At 34.2% G+C, this 26,422-nt stretch overlaps 2 protein-coding genes and 1 long non-coding RNA gene across 3 annotated transcripts in view; 1 reads left to right on the top strand and 2 right to left on the bottom strand.

The window, feature by feature from the left end:
- Positions 1-1,368: 1,368 nt before the first annotated feature.
- LOC126551809 (ATP-dependent DNA helicase PIF1-like) lies at positions 1,369-4,108 on the bottom strand. The gene has a single exon (XM_050206037.1). The coding sequence runs from the start codon at positions 3,827-3,829 to the stop codon at positions 3,308-3,310; it is 522 nt and encodes a 173-aa protein (XP_050061994.1). The 5' UTR covers positions 3,830-4,108; the 3' UTR covers positions 1,369-3,307.
- A 3,809-nt stretch (positions 4,109-7,917) lies between these two features.
- On the top strand, positions 7,918-9,545 carry LOC126551811 (uncharacterized). The gene is made up of 3 exons (XR_007605699.1): positions 7,918-8,621; positions 8,689-8,808; positions 8,904-9,545. It is a non-coding gene; the product is annotated as an uncharacterized LOC126551811 (long non-coding RNA).
- A 3,480-nt stretch (positions 9,546-13,025) lies between these two features.
- LOC114130472 (T-box transcription factor TBX20-like) overlaps positions 13,026-26,422 on the bottom strand; it is a 60,575-nt gene continuing 47,178 nt past the window's right edge. Inside the window, exons 5-6 of the mRNA XM_050206027.1 lie at positions 15,244-15,320; positions 13,026-14,711 (exon numbers count right to left, since the gene is read on the bottom strand). Coding sequence (XP_050061984.1) covers positions 14,063-14,711; positions 15,244-15,320 — 726 coding nt within the window. The 3' untranslated portion in view covers positions 13,026-14,062. The remainder of the gene's footprint in view (positions 14,712-15,243; positions 15,321-26,422) is intronic.

Consider the following 26,422-nt stretch of genomic DNA (forward strand, 5'->3'; position numbering starts at 1 on the left):
TCTAGGTGTATTTATCTATATCCATATTTATAAAAAATAATAAATGATAATAAAACTAATAAATCTTAAAAACTAGTATATTTTAATGTAAAAAAAATAAATAAAAAGAGTTATTTTTTTATGAATAGACAAATTTATTATGGTCGAATAAAAATAAGAAATATAATGTGCAATAATTATTGTTAAACTTAAATGTATCGATTTAAATTCAACAAATTTTTGTATTTTTTTAAAGTCATACTAACAATTACAGTTTTAAAAATTAATAATAATAATTATAATTATTTTTGTGTAAAACAAAATTATATAATTATAGTGTTAACACACTCGCATAATATATACACATAATACAACAAAATTTACTTATCACGTTTTAGTAACTATAAAAATATATCAAGTTGCGTTTAAACCCAATCATAGGTGTGTAATACTCTCCGAGTATGACGTTTACGAGTTGATATATAATAATATTATATTCATAGAGCACGCCATATAATTTCTGGAGCTTGACAGAGTTACATATAGGTATATTGCTATGGTTGTGCCTTCCAATTCTAAACGAACATAATATATAACGTGTAACTATAACATACCATTGCGGTGACCGGATGCGCTAGACATCTCATTCGGACGTTTTGTCTCGAATTGAAGTAATATGATTATTAATTATTAAAGAGGAAGCATAAACAAATGTACTTGGATTATACGATGGTACCAGTGTGTAATTTGATATAGGGGACGCCGTTCCAATGATGTCACGATATTATACCGGTTTGGAATTTCAACGGCAGATATAATTCCAGAGGAATTCCGTAGATTATCAATAATAACATTTTTGTCTTACCTATAAAAAAAATAATTATTATTATCGTATAATATTCACTAAAAGACTATATATATATATATATATACATTGGACTTGGGTCGAAAACCAGCACGATTTCGTGTTGAGAAACACCGTGTCAACGTATTTTTTTTTTTTTTTTTTTAATATAAATATATAATAAATTATATTGTACGTACTTATTTTATATTATTATTAAAATATTATATAATCGTAATAATATTAAATGTGGCTGGTTATGGCATAACACAGCATTAGTCAACAATTATGGATTATGTATAGGTATATTAATAATATGTATTCACTATATCGATGAAACTATTTCGTTTCGACGATACCTTGGTCGTTGGACGAGATGAAACGTGTTCCGTACAGAGCATTTTTCCACATGTTATTATTATTAGATGGTTACAAACAATTATTATTCTGGCTAAAAAACTTGGCAATGTCGATTTTATTTTCAATTTATTGATTATCTTATCTTTTAGATGTTTACAAACAATACTAGCTAAAATAATTGACGATGTCAATAAGTTATAACAAACAGAATACCTATACTAGAATAGTATAATATTAGAAGTAGTAATCTGAAAAAAAAAACATAAATTGCTTATAACGTAAAACATTAAAATCAGTGTACGTATTGTATAGCAGTACCCGAAAATCGATGGCAAGATAATATGCGGTATAGAACTAAACAGGATACAAGCCATACCAGAGTGATATGTGTGATAAATCGTTCACACAGAACGGCACACTTAACAGTATACCGTCGCAAGTACACGGCAAAAGGACCATGTGTGACGTTTGTGGCAAATCGTTCACTGTCAATATTATAGTCGTCTAACGGCACACAGTCGAACTCGGAAAAGAAGCCATACCAGTGTGAGGCCGTTTTTGGCGAATAGTTCGCTCAAGCCAGTAGTCCGGTGATTCATCAACAAACTCACGCGGGAGAGAAGCCTTACTCGTGCGAATTTTGTGGAGATCTTCTCTCCTGTGTGAGTTTGTTGGTGAATCACCTGGCTACTGGCTACGAACGAACAAACGATCGTGGCTATTCGTTCACAAAGTCGTCTAACGACACTCCGTCGAACGCACACGGGAAAGAAGCCATGAGGGTCCTTTTCCACGAGCGTTTTTAAGCGGGCGAACGCGTGTGAGTTTAGACGCGCGTTTATGAAATGCATTGGAAGAAATACAAGCGTACCCATTTAAACGCGAGGTCTTGCCTCTACGCGCGTGAGCCTTTAGCTACACGCACATTTTAAAAACGCTCGTGGAAAAGGACCCTGAGACGTGCACAGTCGGAGGTTCGCCGAATTTACCAACGACGAACTGCGACTTCCCGGACCCTGTCGTATGTACAAAAAATAACGAGAAAAGTCGTGTCGGCAAAACCGGTGAGATGAGTCGTTCGCACAAAGCTCGTATCTGTTTTTTAAGTCTGTGATGCATGGCTATTGTGTGCAGCACTTCGTTTTCCGTTAAAAATGCCAATATTCTATAATACGCTTCGAACTTACATTGATTTTTTATTATATTAATATTCGGTTTGACCGCGCGGTGTTCGACATTTCGACATTTTCATCGACCATTTTGAATATCGAAAAAATTGTACGAGCACCACTTTAAAATGCAAATTTTTGTGAAAAGCCGACTTTTCTTATTGCACACTATAAATTTGTGGTACGAATGTACCGTGAGAGTTGCAAACCTATCATTGTTCGTTTATCAGTCAGTCAATCAATAATTTATAATATTATCAATATTAAATGTAGCCGGTTATAGCATAACACAGCGCATTAGTCAACAATAATTATGGATTATAATATATACTAGCTGACCCCGTGCACTTCGTTGCCCGTTAAAAGTGCAAATTCTATATAATATGATTCGAATTTTGATTAATTTGTTATTTACTATTCGGTTTAACGGTGTTCAAAACTTAGACATTTTCATTGAATAGTTTATTTAATTACTATTATTTTATAATAATATATATAACGCCTACCTACGTGCGTTTATATATACGTTTATAATAATATTTTTATTTTATTAATAGTATAATAGCTGACCCGGCCACGTGTTGCTGTGGCTAAAGTTTTTGTTATATTACATTAAGAGGAACAATAAGAGAACATCAGTCACGGAGTCCACTATGCTTTTTCACACAGAGTATTTGTAAAAAAATATGGTGATCTCCTTATTTGACTTTCTACTTCTATATACCCTTTAGTACAGTTAAATTATTTACTAACAAAGACGAAAATGTTGATGTTGGTATACATAAAATATGTTGGTATATATTTAATTTTATAACAAATATAAGTATATTACAGTATAATACAGTAAATAACATGTGACGCTTAAACTCATGAATGAGATAGGCAAGGCAGACAGTCTTAAACTTTTAAACATTAATATCTATTTTTTTGAATTATAAATACTTTCAATTTCAATTTAATTTAACACCCATCGGTGCACAATGTTTTTGGTTAACCTGTCTTTAGCTAACACAAATAGATTCGACGGTTTCCCAACACGTGAACACGCAATATATAGTTGCCCATGAGAAAAACATGGATTTTCCAAATCTAAACCACAAATGGACATTGTTTGACCTTGAGATTTATTTATAGACATGGCGAAAGCTAAACGAATTGGAAACTGTAGCCTTTTGAAGGGTATGGTAGAATCTGATGGTATCATCGGAATACGTGGCAGCAGGACCACTTTTCCTTTAAACTTCCCAGACAAAATGGTTGCTTCAAGAATGTTTCCGGTGATCTTTTTGATGACCAAACGCGTACCGTTACATAATTGAGGTGGATTTAAATTACGGAGGAGAATAATAGGGGAACCAATCTTTAATCGAAGATTATGTGGTGGCATTCCAGGGATATCTAATGAATTTAAAAATTCAATTGAAAAATTTACACTTTCATTTTCATCAACAACAGTATCGATTGATTTAAAAGACATCAGATCGCCTGGTAACAACTGTTGTATCTGGAAGTTAATTTCGTCAACATCAACGTTTTTGGCTACCAAAATCGCCCGTTGACTAAGCCATTCATGATTCAAATAATTATTCTGTATATCTGGGAAAATACTCTGAATCAATTCATTTTTATCCTGAACAACAGTGCAAAAATTGTCTGGTAGTTTAATGCATTGCGTATTTGGTTGCAGTTCTATTTTACCGTTCCCAATATCCAATAGTTGTTCGGAAAATATTTGTGCTGATGGATCATTTTGCAATTGTACTCATATATATCTACATTTGTTCTGCAGGTAATTGCTGAGCTCTTTCAACACGTTTGCGTCGTGACCCTTTGCTGCTCGCGTTGTTGAGGTTAGATTTTTTCGGTGGCATGTTATCATAGCACATTGAAAATAAATAAATAAAATAAAATAAAATAAATTGAAATTATTGTTCCTGTGCTCCTACTGTGGCTATGGTAACGTACCTTTTGTATGTAATCATACAAATTTATTAAAAAGTTAATTAAAATATTTAATGTATTAAAAAATTTGAAATAAAAACTATCCTATCTTTTAAGTTGGACCAAATTACACGCGTTGTAAAAAATTTCATCAAAATCGGTTAAGTGGTTTAGGAGTCCATTGAGGACAAACATTGTGACACGAGATTTATATATATTAAAATTCACAATACCTATGGCTATATATGTATTCACGATACCGATGAAACTATTTCGTTTCGAAGATACCTTGGTCATTGGACAAGATGAAACGTGTTCCGTACTGAGCAATTTTGTCCACATAATATCGTTATTATTACTATCGGCTTTCCGAACTATAATAATGTTATTGGAAATGAAAAACTGTCTATTATTGAATGTAAGATAAACAAAATAAAATACGATTATACGCTTTAATAACGGTTTACGATTGGCCATAATTCACAGAAAACGACTTGGCGTTTTTCCACCCTTAGGCAGCGCTATTAAATGAGTATCTCTGTCTTACAAGCTGATATATAGATCAATTGAATTTAGTGAGTAGGTATAGCCATTGATATTTGTTGAAAATAAATAAAAATTGGCAATCTTTCAAACAATAGAACAGTTCTGGTGGTAATAAAAAAAATACGAAGATTGTATTCAGAATTCAAATGTAAATAGATTTTTTAATTATTGAATATTGATGCATAATTATTATGACTGAAACATGAAAATTCCAATTAAAAAAAATTGTAAACCAAACTTATAAAATATATATTTATAAATCTATTACTTCTTGTTTATATCTGTTACCTTATTTAGTTGATTAATTTTTTTTTAGTGCATTATTTAAAACATTTTAGGTATTCTAAAAAATGTTAAATTTTAAGTATATAGATACAGCTACTTGCAGGCTTATGGCCAAATCAACACAATGGCTCATGAATACATAATTAATTATTTTAATTACATCAAAATAAACATAAATACGATGTTTCCTGAAGATAATATGGTATAAAGTTGAAGTTCATTATTACGGTACCTACCTATTATATTTTTTAATCTATTATGAAAAATATGTCGAAATTACAAACATCAATAAATATTTGAAAATTTATATCATGTTAGAAAAAATATATTTTAAATATTTAGTGAAACTTTCATACTTTTTAAGTAGTTGTAGTTCATTTTGAATATACAACACTAAAACCAAATCAATTTTGTTCGAAAAATAGTTTTGTGTAAACATTTCTATTTTGCCTTATTTTATTTTTGTTTCTTAAAAATCTAAGCATTTATTTTTCTAAAGACATTTTGATAGACGAGAAACACAAATTATTATGATATTATTTAAAATGTACTTAAAATGTGTACATTCTGAACTCGTATATTATACATAGCTGACCCCGTGCACATCGTTGCCCGTTAAAAATGCCAACTCTATAATATGATTCAAACTTTGTTTGATTTCAATTTTATTTTCGGTTTTATGGTATTTAAAATTTATTTATTTATTTATTTATTTATTTATTCAACATTTTTATTAACCATTTTGAATCTTAAAAAATGTGCAAGTACCACTTTAAAATGTTTTCTTATTGCTCACTAAATTTGTGGTACCTAACCTAACCTACAGTGTAAATTGCAAGTCTTGATCTATCATTGTTCAGGCTCTACATTTACCAGTAAGTGAATAAGTTAGGACTCAGGTTATGTTATAGTAATTTCGCTTGGCGTTGACCGTGAGACTCTTATAATTATGCAAGCAGTTTATAATCCACGAGATGTTTACGTAAGTTTATAATTTATAATCTTTAAGTTTTAAAGTTATATCATATTTTTTTTTTGATTACAGTGGATAAGATACAATAATGGGCCATCTCGTGGTCTTTAATATAGCTGTTATATCAACCTGACTTATCGTATGTGTATGTGACACACTCGCCACTTTGTTATTACAACTTACTAATTATTATTTTTTTATTAAAAACCAATAGCAACCATTTATAAACAAAAATTTCCATCGCAAATAATAATAAAAAAAAAACAACAATAAAAAACTTCTTCAGCTATTACCGATTTAACAGCTAAGTGTAGTTTTAAAAGTTGAACGATGTCATTATTTCTATTGAGTTCACAAGCATACTTAATAGTCTCCGCCAATAGAGTAAGCCGTAAAGTTTTAGCAGGAGACGTGTAGCGGACAAATACGGTACTAGATAGTACTCTTTATAGTATATCGTTATTACCTAGGTTTATGATGTAACGGTCGTGTCTCCTAGAGTATATGATGATATTATGTACATATAAACATTTATAGGGATAATTTGGGAAATTTCAACCACAACGCCGCACATAAATTATATACTACATAGGTATATAATATTATGTATAAAAGGCTGTATAGATGCGGCTAAATATATAATATAGAGGTCCGAGCAAAGAAACTATACGTTCTGCGCGTACCTACTCTCGAAGGCGGACCATATATATACGCGTGTGCATATTACACCGAACCGATAGAACGATAATGTCACATAATACCTTAGTTAGTATATTGTGTTTAATCCCCGTTTCGACGGAGCCCAGTCGGGGCGTTTTCCTCCCCGATTCGTATACCTATATACACATTATATTACGGTACTTATCTAAACTCTCGACTAAATAAGCCGAGCGCCCTAAGCACATCTCGACGACGGTCCTATACATATTTTACACGACGATATTATTGCGTTCACGTCGTTCGAATATAAACTCTTCGAATTTAGTTATATTTGTTATATTACTATAACAACACTGCACACACACACACACATTGCAGGTATACACCGCGATGACCTAACGGTAATCCCGTGGACTTCCCACTGCGCTTTCCGGTCGGACGACGATTAGGCACCGTTACCCCTTTGCTCGGTCGTATTTCGTACACATATATATTATTATTGTTTACACATAATATTGTAGAGGTATTCGGCGTCGTTATAAGATTTGTTACAGTGTACGCATATTATTATCGTACCTACGTTTAAGGATGTCCCGGGACGTCCGCATTCGAAGGTGATGGTCACCGCAGACTGTTGCAAGGTGTTTAGGGATGGGGATGGCACGTTGGTTTTTAATGAAGAATACAAATTAGGGTTAAAGCGATCCGTGTCGGTTGATTTATATCGGTGGACCGAAATACCGCCTATCGTACAACACAACAGATGAAAAATGTCTATAAAACGCCAAAATGCACAGGGATCGCAGATCAAACGAGCGCGAGGGCTAACGATTGTATTTTTAGTATGCCCATTGGGGGAAAGCTTAGCGTATCTATCACAATAATTTACGAGTACGAAAATTCTAAAAACGTCTTTACAACGCACAGCTTATATACGAGTTGACGGTGTTAGTTAACTAGTTAAGTCTCTTATAGTATAAGCAACGGTAAATCTCAATAAAACAATATAATAATATGCATATTTTGACTAAGTGGAGTAGGTATCCAGGTTTATTGATATGACTCGTCGCGTTATACGTACTGTGATAGCCGAAAGCGTAATACCTAATTCGTTGTGTATTATATTATTAATAGTCAATTATCGGCGCTATATCACTATTTTGTGTTCTGGTACGAATAAATCTTACTTGGCGACTGACAGTTTAAAATAACAGTTATAATAATATATATTTATATTATATAAATATATACGTATAAAAATTTAGAATTAATTTTTTTGAATGGATTATTGTTTTTTTACATCTGAAGCTATCATCAGAACCATACTTGATACAACTGAAGGGAACTTTAACTCCCATATTTCTATTATTATAGAAGAATATTAATAGTAGTATCAGATTATAGAATTGTTGGCATGACTAAGATGTATGAGCTGCAGCAGATGTGGTCGAGAAAAGTTTCTTAAAAATGGAATATACATATTATATAATAAACGTATAATAACCACCACCCACAATAGCAGTATGTAGTTATCTTCTTTTCAGTCGATACAGTCATCACCACCAAACAACAACATCATGAACGACATGAACCAACGACGACCACCACTATACCTTCCAACAAGCGGCGGAAAATCACCTAACGGGTGCAGCGGACGACCACGGCGGGACCCAGCGATGTGGACCACTTACATTGAAAATTTGCCAATTTAATATGTATAATATATGCCTCGATAACGATTTAAATATTTGTTGTTATTATTCAAAAAGTATGAGTCCGCGAAATCCATTTAATTATAATATTATATGCGATCGCAGTGCGAAATCGGAATTTTATTGACCTCACAAGAAATCACGGTCTAGACGTACGTGCATATTTTATTGTGCAACCATAATATTATGATAATGATTTAATACTTATGTGTGTAATAGTATCGACAATCGCCGCCGACTCGAATAATATTAATATTATCGCGTGATAAAATCGCGGTTTTCGAAATACATGACTGCCGCCGAGCGGAACGACCGATGTATTAACGACGAGCGGGTGAGGTATTTTGTTCTCACTTACACGATAAAACAATGCTACATAAATATTATTATTATTATATATGTTACATTACGATATTACTGTACTATAATGTCAGGAATAAAGCCGCTGCAGTCGTGGAGTCTGTTCGAGTTCCCCGATAGAGTTTCACGCCACGATCTATCCGTATCGATTAGAAAGTACCTACCTATTCAATACGTATTGGTACCACTATGTCGTACATACATAGTATATAATATAAGTATACCTGCTACACCTGAGGACAGGATGACGTTAGCTGCAGTACGCACTATACGGTACAGAAAGGTCGACGGTTCCGATTATTATTCAAAGAAGTTTTCGTGGAGAACGTCAAAAAATATATCAATCGAGGACCAGATGTGTTGATGATGACTTTAGACTATCATTGTACACTTTTTTTTTTAAATTTTTAAATGACGCTATTTTAGCTTCGAGCATGTCGATAACATTACAGATCGAAATTTTATTTTTTGTTGTTTAAAATCTTAAGGTAATTTTTAGTAATATCGGAAAATAATTATTAACTTAATTTCACTAACAGGGAGAGAGAGAAAAATTATGAGTTGATTAAACGCCATCGCCATGTTTACAAATACGTAATATCTCGCAGAACTTTAGATGAAAATTGATTTTTCTTCATTCAATATAATATATTTCTACTAATATTGTCATAATTAATTTAAAAATTAAAAAAATAATTTAAATATTTTTAACAACTTAAAGGCTACAAATTTAGATTTTTATATTTCAAATAATTGTGTGGTTTCTTTTAACGACATTTTTTGTTTTTCATAGATAATTATCTCTTTGTAGGGAATTAACTCCGAAGCCTTAATTATAATGCATTATAATTATTACAACGAATTAGTGAAATAATTTACTCTTAGTAAAATACATTAACTGTGTAAAATACTAATACGTGACATTGGCAAGTTATAGATATTTTTGACTCAGTAATTACAAGTTACCATTTAATAGTATTTTTTAAATTAAATTATTAAATATTTTAAATATAAAATTATAATAAAAATGTAGTATAATAATAAAAAATTGATTTTAAGTTAAAAAATACTATAACCCAACTTAAATTAATAAGGTATGATGATTTTCTATTTAAACCAATTGTCATTAAGTATTTATAAGTAAGTATAGTGACAGATTGAATAGTTCTTTTAGTTAGCTAATTTCACCGTTTCTTGTCTATATTTTGTTCTTGTGGCAAACAAGTTTAGTAATTTTGTCAGGACACGACAAAAAGTTTTATACCTCTACTAAGTTTTGCCCAACTTTCGTTTCAATATTTAATTCATCGCCGAAAATTAGTAATGACCACTTAGATAATAATACTGAATTATCAATGATTATAGTAGGTATGTTTAACTTTAAATGGGCGACTAATTTTTTTTTCTGTATAATTAGTTTTTACTGTTATCGATTTATTTTTATTCTAAAATAATATTATTTACATAATTTTTTTGTAAATAAAATATTTTTTTTTTCTAAGAATATAGTTTTTGTTCTATTTAAAGTATGTACATATGTATAATATTATGACATTGATTCTTAATTTCTTATAATAACTATACGACTTATGTAATAACACTTTTTTTAATGGACTTCTCGATAAACTACAGAATATTTTAGTCATTCAACTGGTCGATTCAAAGGCTTAATTTGCAGACGACAATATTATTCTTTATTTTCGGCAATTAGTGGAGAATTTACGTGTAGGATAATATTTTGCAAAAATGACCGGAAATAGGATATGGTACAGATTATCAGATTTATAGTACAAAACGGACAGATTTTTCATGTTAGAGTAATAAAAAGTTCAAAAATTGATTTTTTGGTTTATATTCTCAAAAACGCGTTCTGCTTTGAATCATTAATAATTTGTAACTACTGTAAAAAAAAAAAAATTGAAAATACATAAAAACTTTCTTTGAATATCACAGTACCTATAGGTACTGTAATATGATTTTAAAATATCGTCTAATATTTCCAAAAACATTGATTTACTCTTCGACTGAACGGATGCATTTGCATTTCAACAGAATATCGCTCTGCAGCGTATAATAATGCAATATATTATATTATTGTAGACCGAATACACAGTATTACCATACAGGTGCATACCGGGTTATAGCTTTATAGGTTACCTATACTACTACTGCTACCAACTACTTCGTACGTTTTGTACACGTATCCTGATATATATATATAAAATATCGGGACGTGATCCCTCGAGGCAAGTCGTAAATATCGCACACACGAGCCCCGCCGAACCCGCAGCGTCGGCCGAGATGAGTTCGGCTTTTAAAATCTATATAGGTACCTACGCGCGCGTTTTAATTTATTGATATTTTCGTATATTGTGTTTAATTAACTCATGAAAGAGGAGGTGTTTCGGCGATGTCTATGCGGCGGACGTGTGATAGTGGGGCGGTATTATTATTATATCGTTTTTATCGTATCAATAATCAAATTGCGGCGAGTACAATATAACGATTTTGGTAACGGCATACAACCCAACGCATACGGTAGAGATCTTTTACATGTATGTAATGACGTTCGGAGGAACGGGAAAAATGGGTCATATTAAATAATCCCGACAGCCATAATATTCATTAGTCGTATATTGTATAACGTAAGTATAACTATTTATAACAATAATAATCGTTTGAAATTCGATTTTTGAACTCACCAGAAAAATATTCTGTTGTACGGAATACGAAATTAAAAATTTAGGAACGCAATGAAAGCCGTCGAAAAAACGACACGATGACATGTAAAAAATATATATAATGACGATGAAAAATTGATTTTAGAGAGATTTCGTCCGTTCGTTAAGTCGCTGTTCGTTTCGTCGATTTCCTCGTCGCATAAACGTGTGGGTGGCGTTTCGCTTTTAAACAATTCTGGTTTGAAGCCATTGGTCCGGTGTCGTGCAATGTCATTATTTATCAATCTCCTTCGACTACACACACACACTCACACATGCAAGTCTCACCGCAGTAACGTTTCGTTTGTCGCATGGTGACCCGTAACGCCACACGGCGTATATATTACGCTCGACGGCATTTATTGATGAGATTGGTAATATCGTTTGCCGACCGATACAAATTGAATTGTATCTATCCGATTTACACACGCAAACCGATGCGGTCCGATTCTATTACACAGTCGTTTTCTATATTATATATACGCGGTCGTAGGGGGGTGTATAATAACGCGCCGCAAAATCTCCGGTACGAATGGCCTGCAACTATACGGTAATTTGATTTTTCTCCTCTTTCCCTCTCCGCAGAACTGCTGTCACCGTGTCTCTTCGCGTCTCCGTCTCGCCGAGGATGACGCACGATCGAATAACAATAAAATCCAAACGAACAATACCTATCTAATGCGGGTTATTCGACTGTGATCAGTGTGTATACGCGCGTATAACCAAAAGTGGTAAAGTTAACGGTAACAATTTACTGGCGAGTTGGTCGAGTTGAGCCGACGTTCGTATAACGTTAAGTCACTATGCTTTATATATACGGTTATCGTTGTACAAAATAATATTATATTCGTTCATAAAACGTTCAAGCTGGATCCATTGAGAAAAATATTGATTCGACTCGATAGAAAAGAGCTAATACATATATTATATATTCGAAATAATTTGTCTACCAGATAATTAAATCGAGAAATATAATATAATAGTTTGTTTTACTGATTTGAAATCGTTGTCTACAGTGTTTTAAAACCAAATACATACATAATTAGCTTTTGATTTCAATCACGATTTTAACAGTCTACGAGTACCAATTATTATGATAATATATTATATTGGGTGGCTTTATGAGACAAAAATCTGGCATTCCTAGTGTTTTTTTTTTTTAAACTTTGATAAATTTAATATAATTTTGTTTTATTTTCAATTCACACCTTTATGAGATCCTATGCGAGATCACTTATACCACATATATAGGAAAACATTTCTTCGCTGGATAATAGTTATAGTCGGGAAATCCGTAGTGGGTATTGAATAGTCACTAATCATTACCTCCTGATAATGATAACAGATAGGACAGAAAAACGGTCTGGGCATGATGTTTTTTTTTTTTTATTAGAGTTCGAACAATAATTATAATATTATTAACGTCAGAATCATTTTTTGTCATAATATAATGATTGAAGTGCACAATACACGATATAATCATTATATAATCGCATCGCTTTATTTGTAAACATATTACATAAAATATATATTACGGATTATTATACAGATAATATATTATTGTAATTTTTTCGATAATTATTATAATATGACGTACTTACATAATAATAGGTATAGACAGACACAAGCACATATAATATATTTTAATCTTTTGGCGGTGGAAACGCGAAACGCTGGTGCGAGTAAAACATAATAATTTTAATAATGATGATAATAACATAATAATATTCAATAATAATAATAATGTATATTATAGGTAGGTATAATTGTTGAACGATTCGACACGTACGACAATAATAATATTAATAATATTATCTCAAGCACGACATCACGGTATGTCGTTTAAAATACCGACAGCGGCGAACATTCGAAAATATGTAATAATAATGATAATAATAATAATAATAATAATAATTATAATAATTAATAATTAATAAAACGAATAATACAACGACATATCGAGTCACATATTCGACATGGTGATGTATATATATATATAATAGTAATAATAATAACGTTAAAAATGAAATGAAAAATGAAAAAGAAAAAAAAGAAACTCTAAGCGTTTTCCGTCATCAGCACCGGTTTCGCATCGTACCACAACTACGACATCGACGAGACCTCAACTGGACCCGCGAGTTCCGAACAAATCGGAAATCCGGGTCGTCATCGCGCTAAAACCGAAAGACGGAAAGCGCTGTACAGTGTACACGTAATAATATATTGTTCTATACACATCGCAGCAGACACCCGCGACTCGGAAGTCCGACAGCGGATATTAGGAAAAACAAATCCAAATAAACGGCGAATATAAAATCCGACGGCAAAAACGAAGAACACGAATTAAATTCAAATTTCTCGGACGTTTACGTATATTCGGATTTTGTTTTACCGTTTACCGTTCTACAGATATACACATTATATAATATTATATTTTATTATCGTAAAAAGGTTAACAAAAAGTATATAATACACGAATCGTTTCCGGTCTACGCGGCTTCCGAGCGCGGCCACTAGTGCGGCGTCGTCCGGTGGCCGCCGCCGCCGCCGTGGGGCGAACGGTCCGACGAACAAGCCGTGTCCGGCGAGGACGGCGACGGCGACCGGATCGCGGCCGGTACCGACGACAGTTGCGGCGGCGTCACCAAGTACGGCGAAAACCTAAATCCGTTGGCGGCCGCGGCCGCCGCCTGGTGTTGTTGGTACAGGTTCTGGTGGTGCTGTTGCTGTTGCTGCTGCTGTTGCTGCTGCTGATGGTGGTGATGCTGCTGTTGCTGCTGCTGATGGTGGTGATGCTGCTGCTGTTGCTGCTGGTGCTGGTGAGCGGCGGCGGCTGCGGCGGCTGCGGCGGCGGCCATGGCGTTGGGACCGCCGCCGCCGGCCGCGGCCAACTGCTGGTAGAGGCCGGCCGGGCCCTGCATCGACGCCCACTGGTTCCACAGGTGTTGGCCGCCGGCCGCCGCGGCCGCGTTGTATATGCCGCACAGCGGACCGTACGGGCCGCTCACGGCGGCCGCGGCTGCGGCCGCCCTCAGGAACAGCTGTGACCTGGCCGCCAGCACGGCCCGCTCTTCGGCCGTCAGCTGACTGAGACCGCCGCCCGGGTCCAACAACGGCGTCCTGAGCATGTGGTGCTCGCTCAACATCGACTCCATCGTTTCCCTGCAACAGTCAAAGGTCGATCCGCGTAAGTCGGTAAGTTCGGATGGTGGGTGGGCTGAGGGTGCGAGTTAGCGACGAGTGAGAAATAAATGCACTTAAAGTTAATAATATATCGTATACCGCACCCGCGCAGATGCGAATTAGATTGTTTTTTTAGAACTGTTTTGCATAACGAAAACGATTCTGTTCGGTCGTATAATTTACGCTAAGTGAGCGTTATGAAAATAATATCACATCGTTTGTCAGTCGAGTGTTAGGTACCGAGTACATCATTCGGTCACGAAAACTGCTGGTAAGTGAATTTCGTCCGTGATTCATGTGCCTATTTAAATGATGCCAACCCGAAACTTTATTAAACGGCTATATTATACCGATTCGCGGGATAAGCGTTGCTTTTGACAAGAAAAATAATTTACGCTTAAGTAATATTTGTGAGACTCAGTCGTTACATATGTGTCTCACCCGAGTGTTTTCTATCCAATTAAATGTATGTATTAATGACGTGATAGTATAACTTTAAAGTTCGATTTACCTTTCGAATTCGGTCAGCCTCGACGAATCCCGGAAACCTTTGGCAAACGGATTGCTGTCGATTTTCAACTTGGTTATCTGTAAAATGACAAAAATTAAAATTAACAAAATATAATACTATTATTATGGACGTTAACAGGATTTTGTGGTACAGTATCATATAAGTTAGGTATACTTTGCTATCGATTAGCAAATTTATCATAATAGTTATGATTGTGCTTTACTCAGATGTTTACACGCATATTAATATATTATCTACGTATACTGCTTGTCTATAGTGAGATATGTTCCAGTGATTATTTGCAAATTTGGAACCACTACCTTATCGTTTTGAGTAGATTGAATCAAGTATACTAAGTCCTCTCTCCCTGTTTATGGGTGTATTTTATAATAATCGTATTGAATTTTTATATATTATATAGATTATTTGTTTTATTGTGTATTGAAATATTCTTTCAGATAGCCATAAATTCACGATGCCAGCTCATTGAGACACAATATTTTTGGTAAGTACAGTATTTACCTAATTACCGCATAACATATGGGTGTACACAAATGTTATAAATACGAAATACCGGACATCACCAGTCCTACAGTTTAAACATTGTGCAAGAGCGGTGGCGAGCGGACGAATAATTATCATTTTCGTCATCACGTCAGAGATTGTAGCCGAGAGTCCATGACATCGGACCTGTGGACCGCAATGTTGGTAAATACCGGTATACCACATACCATAATAAATTACATACGGCAACGGGCGTCTAACGGTGTATGGGCTTGTATATACATAGATGCTCGTATTAACCGCGCACATAACTACAATAATAATAATAAGTAATACATAATATATTATGCTCGCCCGACGACTACCTGCCCCGCTTATTTGTAGTTGTCACCACGGGGGAAGATGCGACTGGTCCGCGTAATGGATATCGATTTGTTTCGGTGAGGTCTCGGAACAAACGGCCGTCTATGTATACTATATAAGTATATGACTACGTACGTAGTATGTACATATTGTACATATACGCATTGTTATTATAATAATATTATATATTATTATTGTGTATAGTGTATGTACAGGTATAGAATACCCGCGGTGTGTATTTATCACGGCGCGAAAAAAAAATACCCACCCGAACGAGACTTTGATAAGTGGCTCGACCGCCATTCCCCTCTCGCCACACAACCGACACTCGACGAGACGAAGAATGGTTAAAAAATAATGGCCGCTCATAAACGCATATGTATATATATATATGAGTAATAAGTATAAAGTATATATATATATATATATAATATAAACGTATACGAGTATAACATTAATGCATACATATATACACACACACCACATATACCGCGGTTACCACACTCGGGTGACGTATGAGCGTTTCCGACGAGGTGTCGGTGCTGCGCTCAGGGTGGCCTAATTATATATGCGACGTAGACGGACGACGACGACGACGTGAGAGCCGTGGCTGTGGGTGTGGCATTTCGACAGGCCGGTCGAGCGCGGCGGGGGAGGCTTCGCACTTCCGGTAACCGTATTACACATACCGCGCTAATGCGTATACATATATAACACCAATATAATGTATAATGGTGTATGTAAGTGTGTGCTTGTGTGTGTGGCGAGTCTCAGGGTCGTCACGTACGACGGTCATCAAACCGCTTTTTACCGCCCCTCTTCCAACCCACTCGCCCACTCACCGGCCATCGTCTCTGCTGCAGCCGGTGGTCCCCGCTTATATATTGTACACATAACATCTTAAAGTAATAATATATATATATATCACACTGTATTATAAAAATATTGTATTATATATTTTTACGATAGTGTGTTATAAAAAAAACGATATAGTTCATCAGCGTCGTTATTAAAAAAATTATAATTGGTGTGCCCTAACATGAAAAGTCCGATTATGATGTGACTGTTCGCGAACGAGACGTGACGATTTCGGTTTTAACAGCGTTATCATTCATCATCATTATCTGTATAGGTATAACAAATATAATTTTATCTATTCGAATATTATTTCACCTTCGACGGCGTATTGTGCGACTATATCAAAAATCGTTGCGAAAAAATATGATGCACGATTGCGTCCGTTTGTCTACGAATTTGTCTGTAGCAGAAAACGTCGAAAAATATACTGCGGTAAATTTAAAAAAAACTACGTGATGGATAAGTCATCTATACTTCCTATCCTAGTGCAGCGTAATAATAAAATATTTATACGAACAAAACAAATTATGTGCGTAAGTATAATCAAAAGTGTTATATACGTTTGACGCCAATTAAAATGTTTCTACCAGTGCGAAATACGTTTTATCGAGTTGTTATTGAAATCGTCGACGTAGGTGGCGTAAAAATATAGTAGAAAAAATATGCTACAATATCCTTTTGACGGCGTGCCGCACAATACGTTTCTATTTGTACCTACACTGAAAATAAGCCTCATCTTATTTGTCAGTCTAAAAATAAGACTGAAGATGGGTGAAACGTTGAAATACGAGACTGAAATGTAAAATATGTTCTCGACACCGCACAGTCTGTCTACCGAACGATGATGCGTATGTTTTTAAAATATAACAACGACATTTGAATGAAATATACTGCAACAGTCTTCTTGATTTTTTTTTCCCTGTGACAGCATTTAAAGAAAATAACTTTTTTCGCAATTATTTTGGGTTTTTTTTTTTTAAAGTTTACTTATATAGTATAATTATGTCAATTTAGGTCTTATTACCAAACCATATGGCAATAAGAGTCCTTCTATTCATTGTCAATCAAAATCTGCATTACACGTCATATCAACTATAGAACTCGGAATGAATTTTTTAAGGATTAATAATTAATTAATATATTGTACATAATGTGTTTACTAAAAAAAAATAATGTTATAATGTAGGTATTGACTCGATCCTTAAATTTCTACTAAAGCGATGTAACACACAAGATTCAGTAATACCGCGTTTGTCGATCTTGGCTCTCTTCAGTATGTGGAAAATGAGAAGAGAAATGCTGTTTATATGTAAATTATGGTATCCGAACAGGTTCGTCGTACACTCTGAAACAACGTGTAAAAATATGATCCAAACGGGATCTCCCCGAAAATACAACCCACGCCGGAAAAAGAATAACATCTCAAGGTTCAAGACCATTTAGATATACTAATTTACTTCAGCTAGACTCTATAATATTATAATATACGCACGATATTTTGATGGTTTCTATTATATAGGATGTCACCATATACTTGCGCTGTTGATTTTCCGAATATTTGAATTTGGATTCGACGAGACGACATATAATGTGCACTTAACTGTCGTAAATACCTTTTGTTTTACCAAAAATTATTATACGTCCTATGGAAAGTTTTCAAAGTCTTATTTCAAACTGACCTAACCAAAGACAACCCCCCCCCCACATTCACCTAAAAAATTCGAGCAGGTTCCATCCGCCCCCACCTCACCACCCATTGACCACCGCGGTACTCCACGAACCCCACACGAGTGGTACGCCTATGACAACGATGATAGACGTCGCTCGTGGCACGAACGCAGCACGATAGAGTCCGCGAGACCGTGATTTATAACGCATATTATGTATAATATATTTAGGTATCTACACCTACCCGTAACATAGCAACACGTCTATGCACGCGCACGCCGAGCGGCATTATCGTGTCGGTACGAAAATTACAGGGCAAACGACCTATCGATAGGTCATTAATACTGTATTACAACAAATCGGAATTAAACGGCCGTATTGAATATTCCTCACTCTCCCTCTCTCCGCGCGCCTCGCGGTCTCTTTTTATTATTGTACCTATATATATATATATTATAATAAAATAATAATCTTTTCATGTTCGCCGCCGCACACGTAAATTACAACGGTAATAATAATAATAAAAACGTAATTTTTTTTTTTATACAAATTATTATCTCTCTCTCTACATCTCGATCGCGGACCGTATAATATAATATATTATTATAATATGATAGGTACATGCGTATTGTACGGGTAAAAAGTGTGCAATAACATGACGCGGCGGACGATATAACATAATATTTTTTAATATGAATAATGTGTTTCTTTTCGTTATCGATCGCGCGGTCCTCGTGCGACGGCAAAGATCGCGCCGACCGCGATTTATCGGATTTTAATTATTATTACGATACAGGTCCGACGGCGGTGCGCGAGCAAATCGGATCCCGACCGGCGGCGGGAGACCCGCGAGTCGATTCCGCGAGTGTGCGGATAGTTTTAAAATAACCTCTACACGGGATTCTGCCGTCAGTAGAAAAAAGTTTACACCAAATCGCCCTGGTTTTCGATATCAGCTTATCTGTGTATATTAATATTAATTGAAAAATACATTTACCTACTTATTTTCACTCGATCGTTGAACGCATAACAGTATATTATATTCTTATTCTTATTAATATTGCAGTATTAGATACGTGTCACGATGGAATAATATAATAATGTCGATATTTTGTATATTTACGAGTGGGAGGAAACAACGTAGGTACGCATCGAATATCAAACGAAAGACGCGGTTTATAGACATAAATACATTATATTATTATATAATATTATATTAATCCACGAAATATTGTTATGGGGTAGGTACCGGATCAACTAAATATTAAAGTCAAAATACTCTTCTAGGTTTAGTTAACTTGCAATTTTTCACAGAACGAGAAACAGTAACTTAATCTCGAATTACCTATTTATAGTACAGCTTCTATTATTACCATTAAAATTGTCATAAAATATAGTATATTATGTAATTTGAAAAAATACATACATCTATGTCAACTCTATAAGTATGCATAATTATAGTTAGGTACCTATAATACATAAGTTATATATTTTAAATATTCAAATCTATTTTTTATTAATTATCACCATAATATCATGACAATGATTTCAGCTAAGAAAAACAATTCTATTTCACGTGTAGCATATTATCTTGCCACATTAATATTATCGAAGTATTTTAATAATTTTAAACACTTTGTGAAGTAGAAAAACCGATATTATGTATAGAAAGTCGAAATATTTTTAGAAAATTGCTTAGTACTGGTTAGTTATAGCTACTTAAATTACTGTAGATGGTATTCTTTTTTTATTCCAAAAATTGGCATAGGTATGATGCTGTGATTTTCTAGTTTATTTCGTACAAATCCCGTTCTAATCTTTCGAGCGCACCGTCACGGACGGCATGTGTCAGCACAGGCTTCAGTAACCAATTCGGCACATATGTCAACGGCAGCTTGCGTGACACTGGAATCCGATAGAAAAGCTCAAACACATTTCATTGCGTACAGAAATTCACTAATTGGTTAGGATAAGAAATTTCGTCTGAAATGTACTCTTACGACGTATTATATTATAGCACTATAGCGACATCAAAAACATTTTAAATCGGGACTTTGAAAATACTCGATTTTCCCAAGACGTTTGGGAATGTTTAAAATCGTTGACGCGATGCCAACTGTTTGATACGCGTTTTCGTTGATAATCAACGTAATAACGCTGCAATCAGTGTATTTTCAGTGACTGATAAATTCGTTAACGTGGCGAACTTAAACGCCAATAATGGACCACCACCGATTGGACGAGTGCAGATATTTGTGTTTTGAACTTTGCACCGTGACCAAAAGCTGCTTACGATTTTCTGCAGCCAAATTCGTCCAATCGTTTTTATGCCGTTTTAATAACCTACGCCATAGCTTATTAGGTTACCGTATGTACCTATATAACGATAACCGAGTATATAGGCGAAACACGATTATGGGAATAATAACGAATTTCAAAGATTATCCGATCGTGCTATGATATAATATCATCGTCGTCATGTTATTCGCAATCATTCTATATTCACGAATGACTAGCGTACGTATCCCCGCAACAGACTATAATTATTATGAGGCGCGATCGCGGACGAGTCGATTGCAATAATGACACGTACGCACTCGTGAAAAGACATACCTATATAATATTATTATTATTATCATGACGTACCTACTCACATTAATACCGGGTATCCGGATACGGGTATAAGAAACGTGGAATTGGATTTGGCGTGGCACGTCCGAAAACGATTTTCGGTCCACATAATATTATTATTATTATATAAATATTAATAATATCAGTATTTGTATGAGAACCGACTGGGCGACGAGATATTACGACGACGGTGTTGTTGGCGAGCGGCGCGTTTGAATTTACAATAACCGAAAACCGACTAAACGGCGACTAGCCAATATAATGATAATAATATTAACACAGATGTATACCTACGTTACGATATACACCTGTAAATACGTTATTTTAATATATACACGACACACAGACGTGTATTATAATAATATTCGAACTGGTATATGTTATTACGATCGCGGCGTGTTTAATATACGTAGGCACGTCTCGAGTCTGTATAATATTATTATTGTTATTACCCGCCCCATACGATTTCGGTCGATTGGGTTTGAATAAAAAAAAAAAAAAAAAACGTATAACAGAAGCTCGCGGTGTCTATCAAGCCGGTAGTCGTTCTCGTCGGGACAGCGGCGGCGGCGGAGGCTGCAGCGTTCATCATCACGTCGCCCAAACGGGCTGTCACTATAATAATATTATATATTATTATGGGTGAACACCGCCGAGGCTATATAACGTTATTATAACGCCGAAATCGATAATTAAACGGGTTCGGACTCATTACGCTCGTAATATATATAATAATAATATTGTTTTATAAGGCGGCGGCGGGGCCCGCGGTCGATTATAATACGTTTATGTCGGAACGCCGCGCGCGTGTAATAAATTTCGGGTGTGAGAAAAAAATATCAAAAAGAAAATTCGTAAGCTCAGAACCCGCCGAATAATAACGATAAACGGTAATAATTCATCGTCGTCGCTCAACCCTATAGGTGCGTAATATTATTTATAAATCGGCTACTTACTGCACATTATAATATTTTAATAATATCGTGATGGTACCTATTTATATGTATATATACCTATTATTATTAATGTGCAAAGATCACCGCCGAAACGTTTTCGAACAACAATTATTATTATTTATCATATAATAATAGTATATTATTATATTGCGATCGACTGACAGTCTCTCTGCAGGCGGCTCCGACTCATTTCGCGTAAAATTTCATTAAACGGTTTATATTATTACACGGCGAGCGATTATTAGCGTACGAACGGCGGCGAACGCGCGTGAAATAGCTGCCGGAATGCGCGTTACAGCTATTATAATAATAGTATAATATACAGTAGGTACGAAAGCCGATCCGAGTAAAATAAAGTCATGTCTCTTATAATTCCATTATGACGACTGTTTTGTACTTAGTACCTGCTACTGTATTATATCCGTACAATCCGTATTATACGCTATAAATATTTGTTATGTTTTTTATAGTTATGCAAAGTGGTTCTTTTAAAGTTCCAAACATTGTTTTTCTCAAAAACGATTAACGTTTCTGTTTTATAAACAACTTACACAACGTAATTTTGAAAAAAATAATGATAGCAATATATTTCCCTGAAAATTTGTATGTATACCTAGGTAACTATTAAATATTAAGCAGTAAGTTATTTTGTATACCTATAGTTACCTAATTGATAAAAGTTATATTTAGTAGTTGATTGTTAGTTATAAGAGCTTTTATTATTCCAATTCACTTAACACATCAAAAAACTTTAAACAAAATAAAAGCGATTATAAATATATAATATGTTTTTCAAAAATAGTGTTTCGTAATGAATACCTACTTTGGATCATACGACGACGCATCTTATAGTTTATAATATTTATGGTATATTTTGTGCAATGTGCTTATATTGCATTATAAAATATGAGGTAAGCCGGCGTGGACGTGTTGTACCACAGTCATTGCATAATGTTAGCGAGGTGTTAATATTATTATCTGCATTCGCGAACCTACGGTTTCGCACAATTCATTCAACGCGTGTATAATTGCCGGAAAAACGTTGGATCCACTTCAACTTTCGTCGTTGTTTTCCGTAGTTAATCTATTATTATTGTTTATTATTATCATCTTTTAATATTACGTCATCATTTTAAATTTACTTTAGGTATTGTACTTTTATTCGAGGTCCAATAATTATTTTAAACTAATTGTTATAGTATAATATATAAATATACGATTAGATAACGCATCGTTTGCGGTAAATTCGCTAACGCCAACACACGAATTTTTGAAAAATTGTTTTTGAACGTGACATTTTTACACATACATATACGATATAATATAATCTACCAATTTTCCCGAAATAAATATTTCTTTGAATTTAAAAAAAAAAAAAATCATAAAAACCACACACACACACGATCATCGCGGCGGTCAAGCAAAATTGCTACTTTACCGTCTTCAAGATTAGTTTATTCTTATTATTATTATTACACGTATAACCCACACGGATAGTAATAAAAAGTATAATATTACAACAGTGCACGAACGAGAATCTATAAGCCGAACGCTCTGAAATAAATGGTCCGCGACGACGGCGGAGCATATTATACACGAAGTCGACGGTTATTATTTTATTTATGTTGTATCGTTAAATGAGAAAAAATCGACTGTAAATATAAGTATAGGTACCACGAAAACTATGTATACGTATATTCTATTTTCGTTTTAATATTATATGTTTGTCGGTCATTAATGAAATATATTATTGTATATTATATAGCTCAAGTGAAAAAAAAGTCTTCTTCGCGAACTTTTAATCCAATTTTTATGAAGCGCATAAATTGTACCTATCATCCTGTCAAAGAGGATTTTGATTTTTCTTTTTTATTTCCAGGCGCAATTCCGGTTCATTAAGATTCGACGCATATAGTTCTAACGATGATTTGAATAGTTTTCTACTATAGACTCGTAAACCTCAACAAAGTCAGCTTGGTCGACAATTGAACTTTGAGTAGATGAGCTTTCAAGGTACAGTCGCGTGAGTCAAGTAATTACTGTTATTTGTTCACTTATTACATATCGGTATACGAAACATTCAGTCTCAAGTTAATTTATAAAATATGCATAGTTATCGGCGGAAGACAATGACCTAACGCAAAAAAAAAATGCGTTAAATCCATTAAAATCGGTGGACGGCCAACGGGGTAGTGGTGAAATAAAAAACACATGCATTATTCGCAAGACGTGTGGAGAGCGGAAAACCTTCAAAAATCTATACGTTCGATAACATTATAATATATCGTGTTTGACGGAGGGAGGGGCGGGAAATCGGCAAACGCGTTACCCCGCAAGCGACCCGTAACGAAAACAGCCGAGGATACAGTATATAATTATAATAATATATAGGACGGAAATTGAATTAATAAAACCACTCGGGCAGAGGCCACGACGTGAGATTAATAAATAATAGCTGTCGTACAGTGTAGGGTTATATTAGAATATTATATGAACTGCGAAAGGGCGGGTCGCGTGAGAGACAAAAGAAAAATGTAATAACAGTGAATTGAAAAATTAAAAGTCAATTAATATGCAATTCCGGAACCATGATATACACTGTAAGGCGGTCCCTGTCCAGTGATTTCTGGGTTATAAGGGTTACTCTTCTTATAAGTCCTTGACGGTGTATAAAATTTGGAAGAGTGAGAGATGTATGGTACAGAATATAGAATTAATACAGTCATTATCGTATCGGAAATTTCAGATTTTATTTAAAAAACTAATCGTTGCGTAGAAATAATGAAAATTGAATAAAAAGCTACTCGTAAGTTTTTAATTGGTGAATTAAAAAAATATCGAAAATCTGTAGTCACGATTTATTTTTTAAGCGTTTAAAGTTGGAATTTTGACAAAATTCATAAAAATCATAAAATTTAGAACTTATTTTTTTATTTATGTAATAAAATAAACGAAATAAAATAATTTAAAATTCAATTAAAATACCCAATACTTATCAATGCAATAAAGTACGACCCCCATCTACTGATTTTATCAAAATAATTATAATTGAGGGTCTTGCTCATATCTACTTAATAAGGCGAAATACTTAGGCAACATACAATCTCGTTGTCATCGACCTTGGCGACCATGCAGGGCCTTTGTGTTATTTGTAAGTTCGTAAATGATAATAAGTGAATACGGCTGTATTCAGTAATACTGAGTTGTCCTCGTAAAGTAAATCGTGTTATTTTTTATGATTGTTATTTGAATTAAAAATAATAATTTTAAATTTTTATTAAACGGTTTTAGTTAATTCATTATAATTGAAAAATAACAATCTACTTTTAGTACTTGAAACTTCCTATCATTGTACCATCATAATTTAATCAACATTTTAGAAATTATTTAGTATTAATTTTTCGTTTAATTTGTAATATAATTTATTTAACAAATGTTTTTATCGAAGACGTATAAATACACAGCTTTGATGAACGTGGCGTTAAAAGCTCAAATCGTCCGCTCCGTTTTTCAGAAAATCGTTGTTTTTTTATGTGTATATAATTATTTATCGTTTTTTTCAAACCTACTATATATTATAAATATAATACAGTTTCCTCGCTTTTCGTTTTCTCTTAATTTATTAATTTATTTATTTATTTATTTATTTTTGTTCACGCAAACAATCTTGGAAAATGAGGAGTTTTCTTTTTCTAATCAAAATATTTATTGCAAATAGATAACTGTTTATACGTTTCAGAAAACGTTTTTAAAGGAAATCGGTACATTTTTTTTTTAAAAAAACTCGATGTGACTTAGACCCTCCCCCCCAACAACGATTTTCTCTAGGTATGCACACTGCCACACCCGCCCACACGACGACGACACGACGAACGTATATATAAACGACAGGTGATATAATCGTTATCGTTGTGATATTATTATACATAGGCAGCGTTGTATTATATTATATAGTCGTCGCGGTTTTCGCGGCAGTGGCGAGCAATAACAATAATAATAATAATCATAATAATTGTGTGGCGGAGAAGAATAAGAAGAAGGCGGCGGCGGCGGCGGCTTTTTAAATTACAGGGCGAGGTGCCGCACAACATTGATTGGTTATTAATAGCGACGTCGCACACAATAATAGCTACCTATAATAATAATAATAATATTATACAACCGCACACACACACACACACACACATAAACGCACACGG

This window comes from Aphis gossypii, chromosome X (assembly GCF_020184175.1).
Source record: "Aphis gossypii isolate Hap1 chromosome X, ASM2018417v2, whole genome shotgun sequence".
NCBI classification, from domain to species: Eukaryota; Metazoa; Arthropoda; class Insecta; order Hemiptera; family Aphididae; genus Aphis; species Aphis gossypii.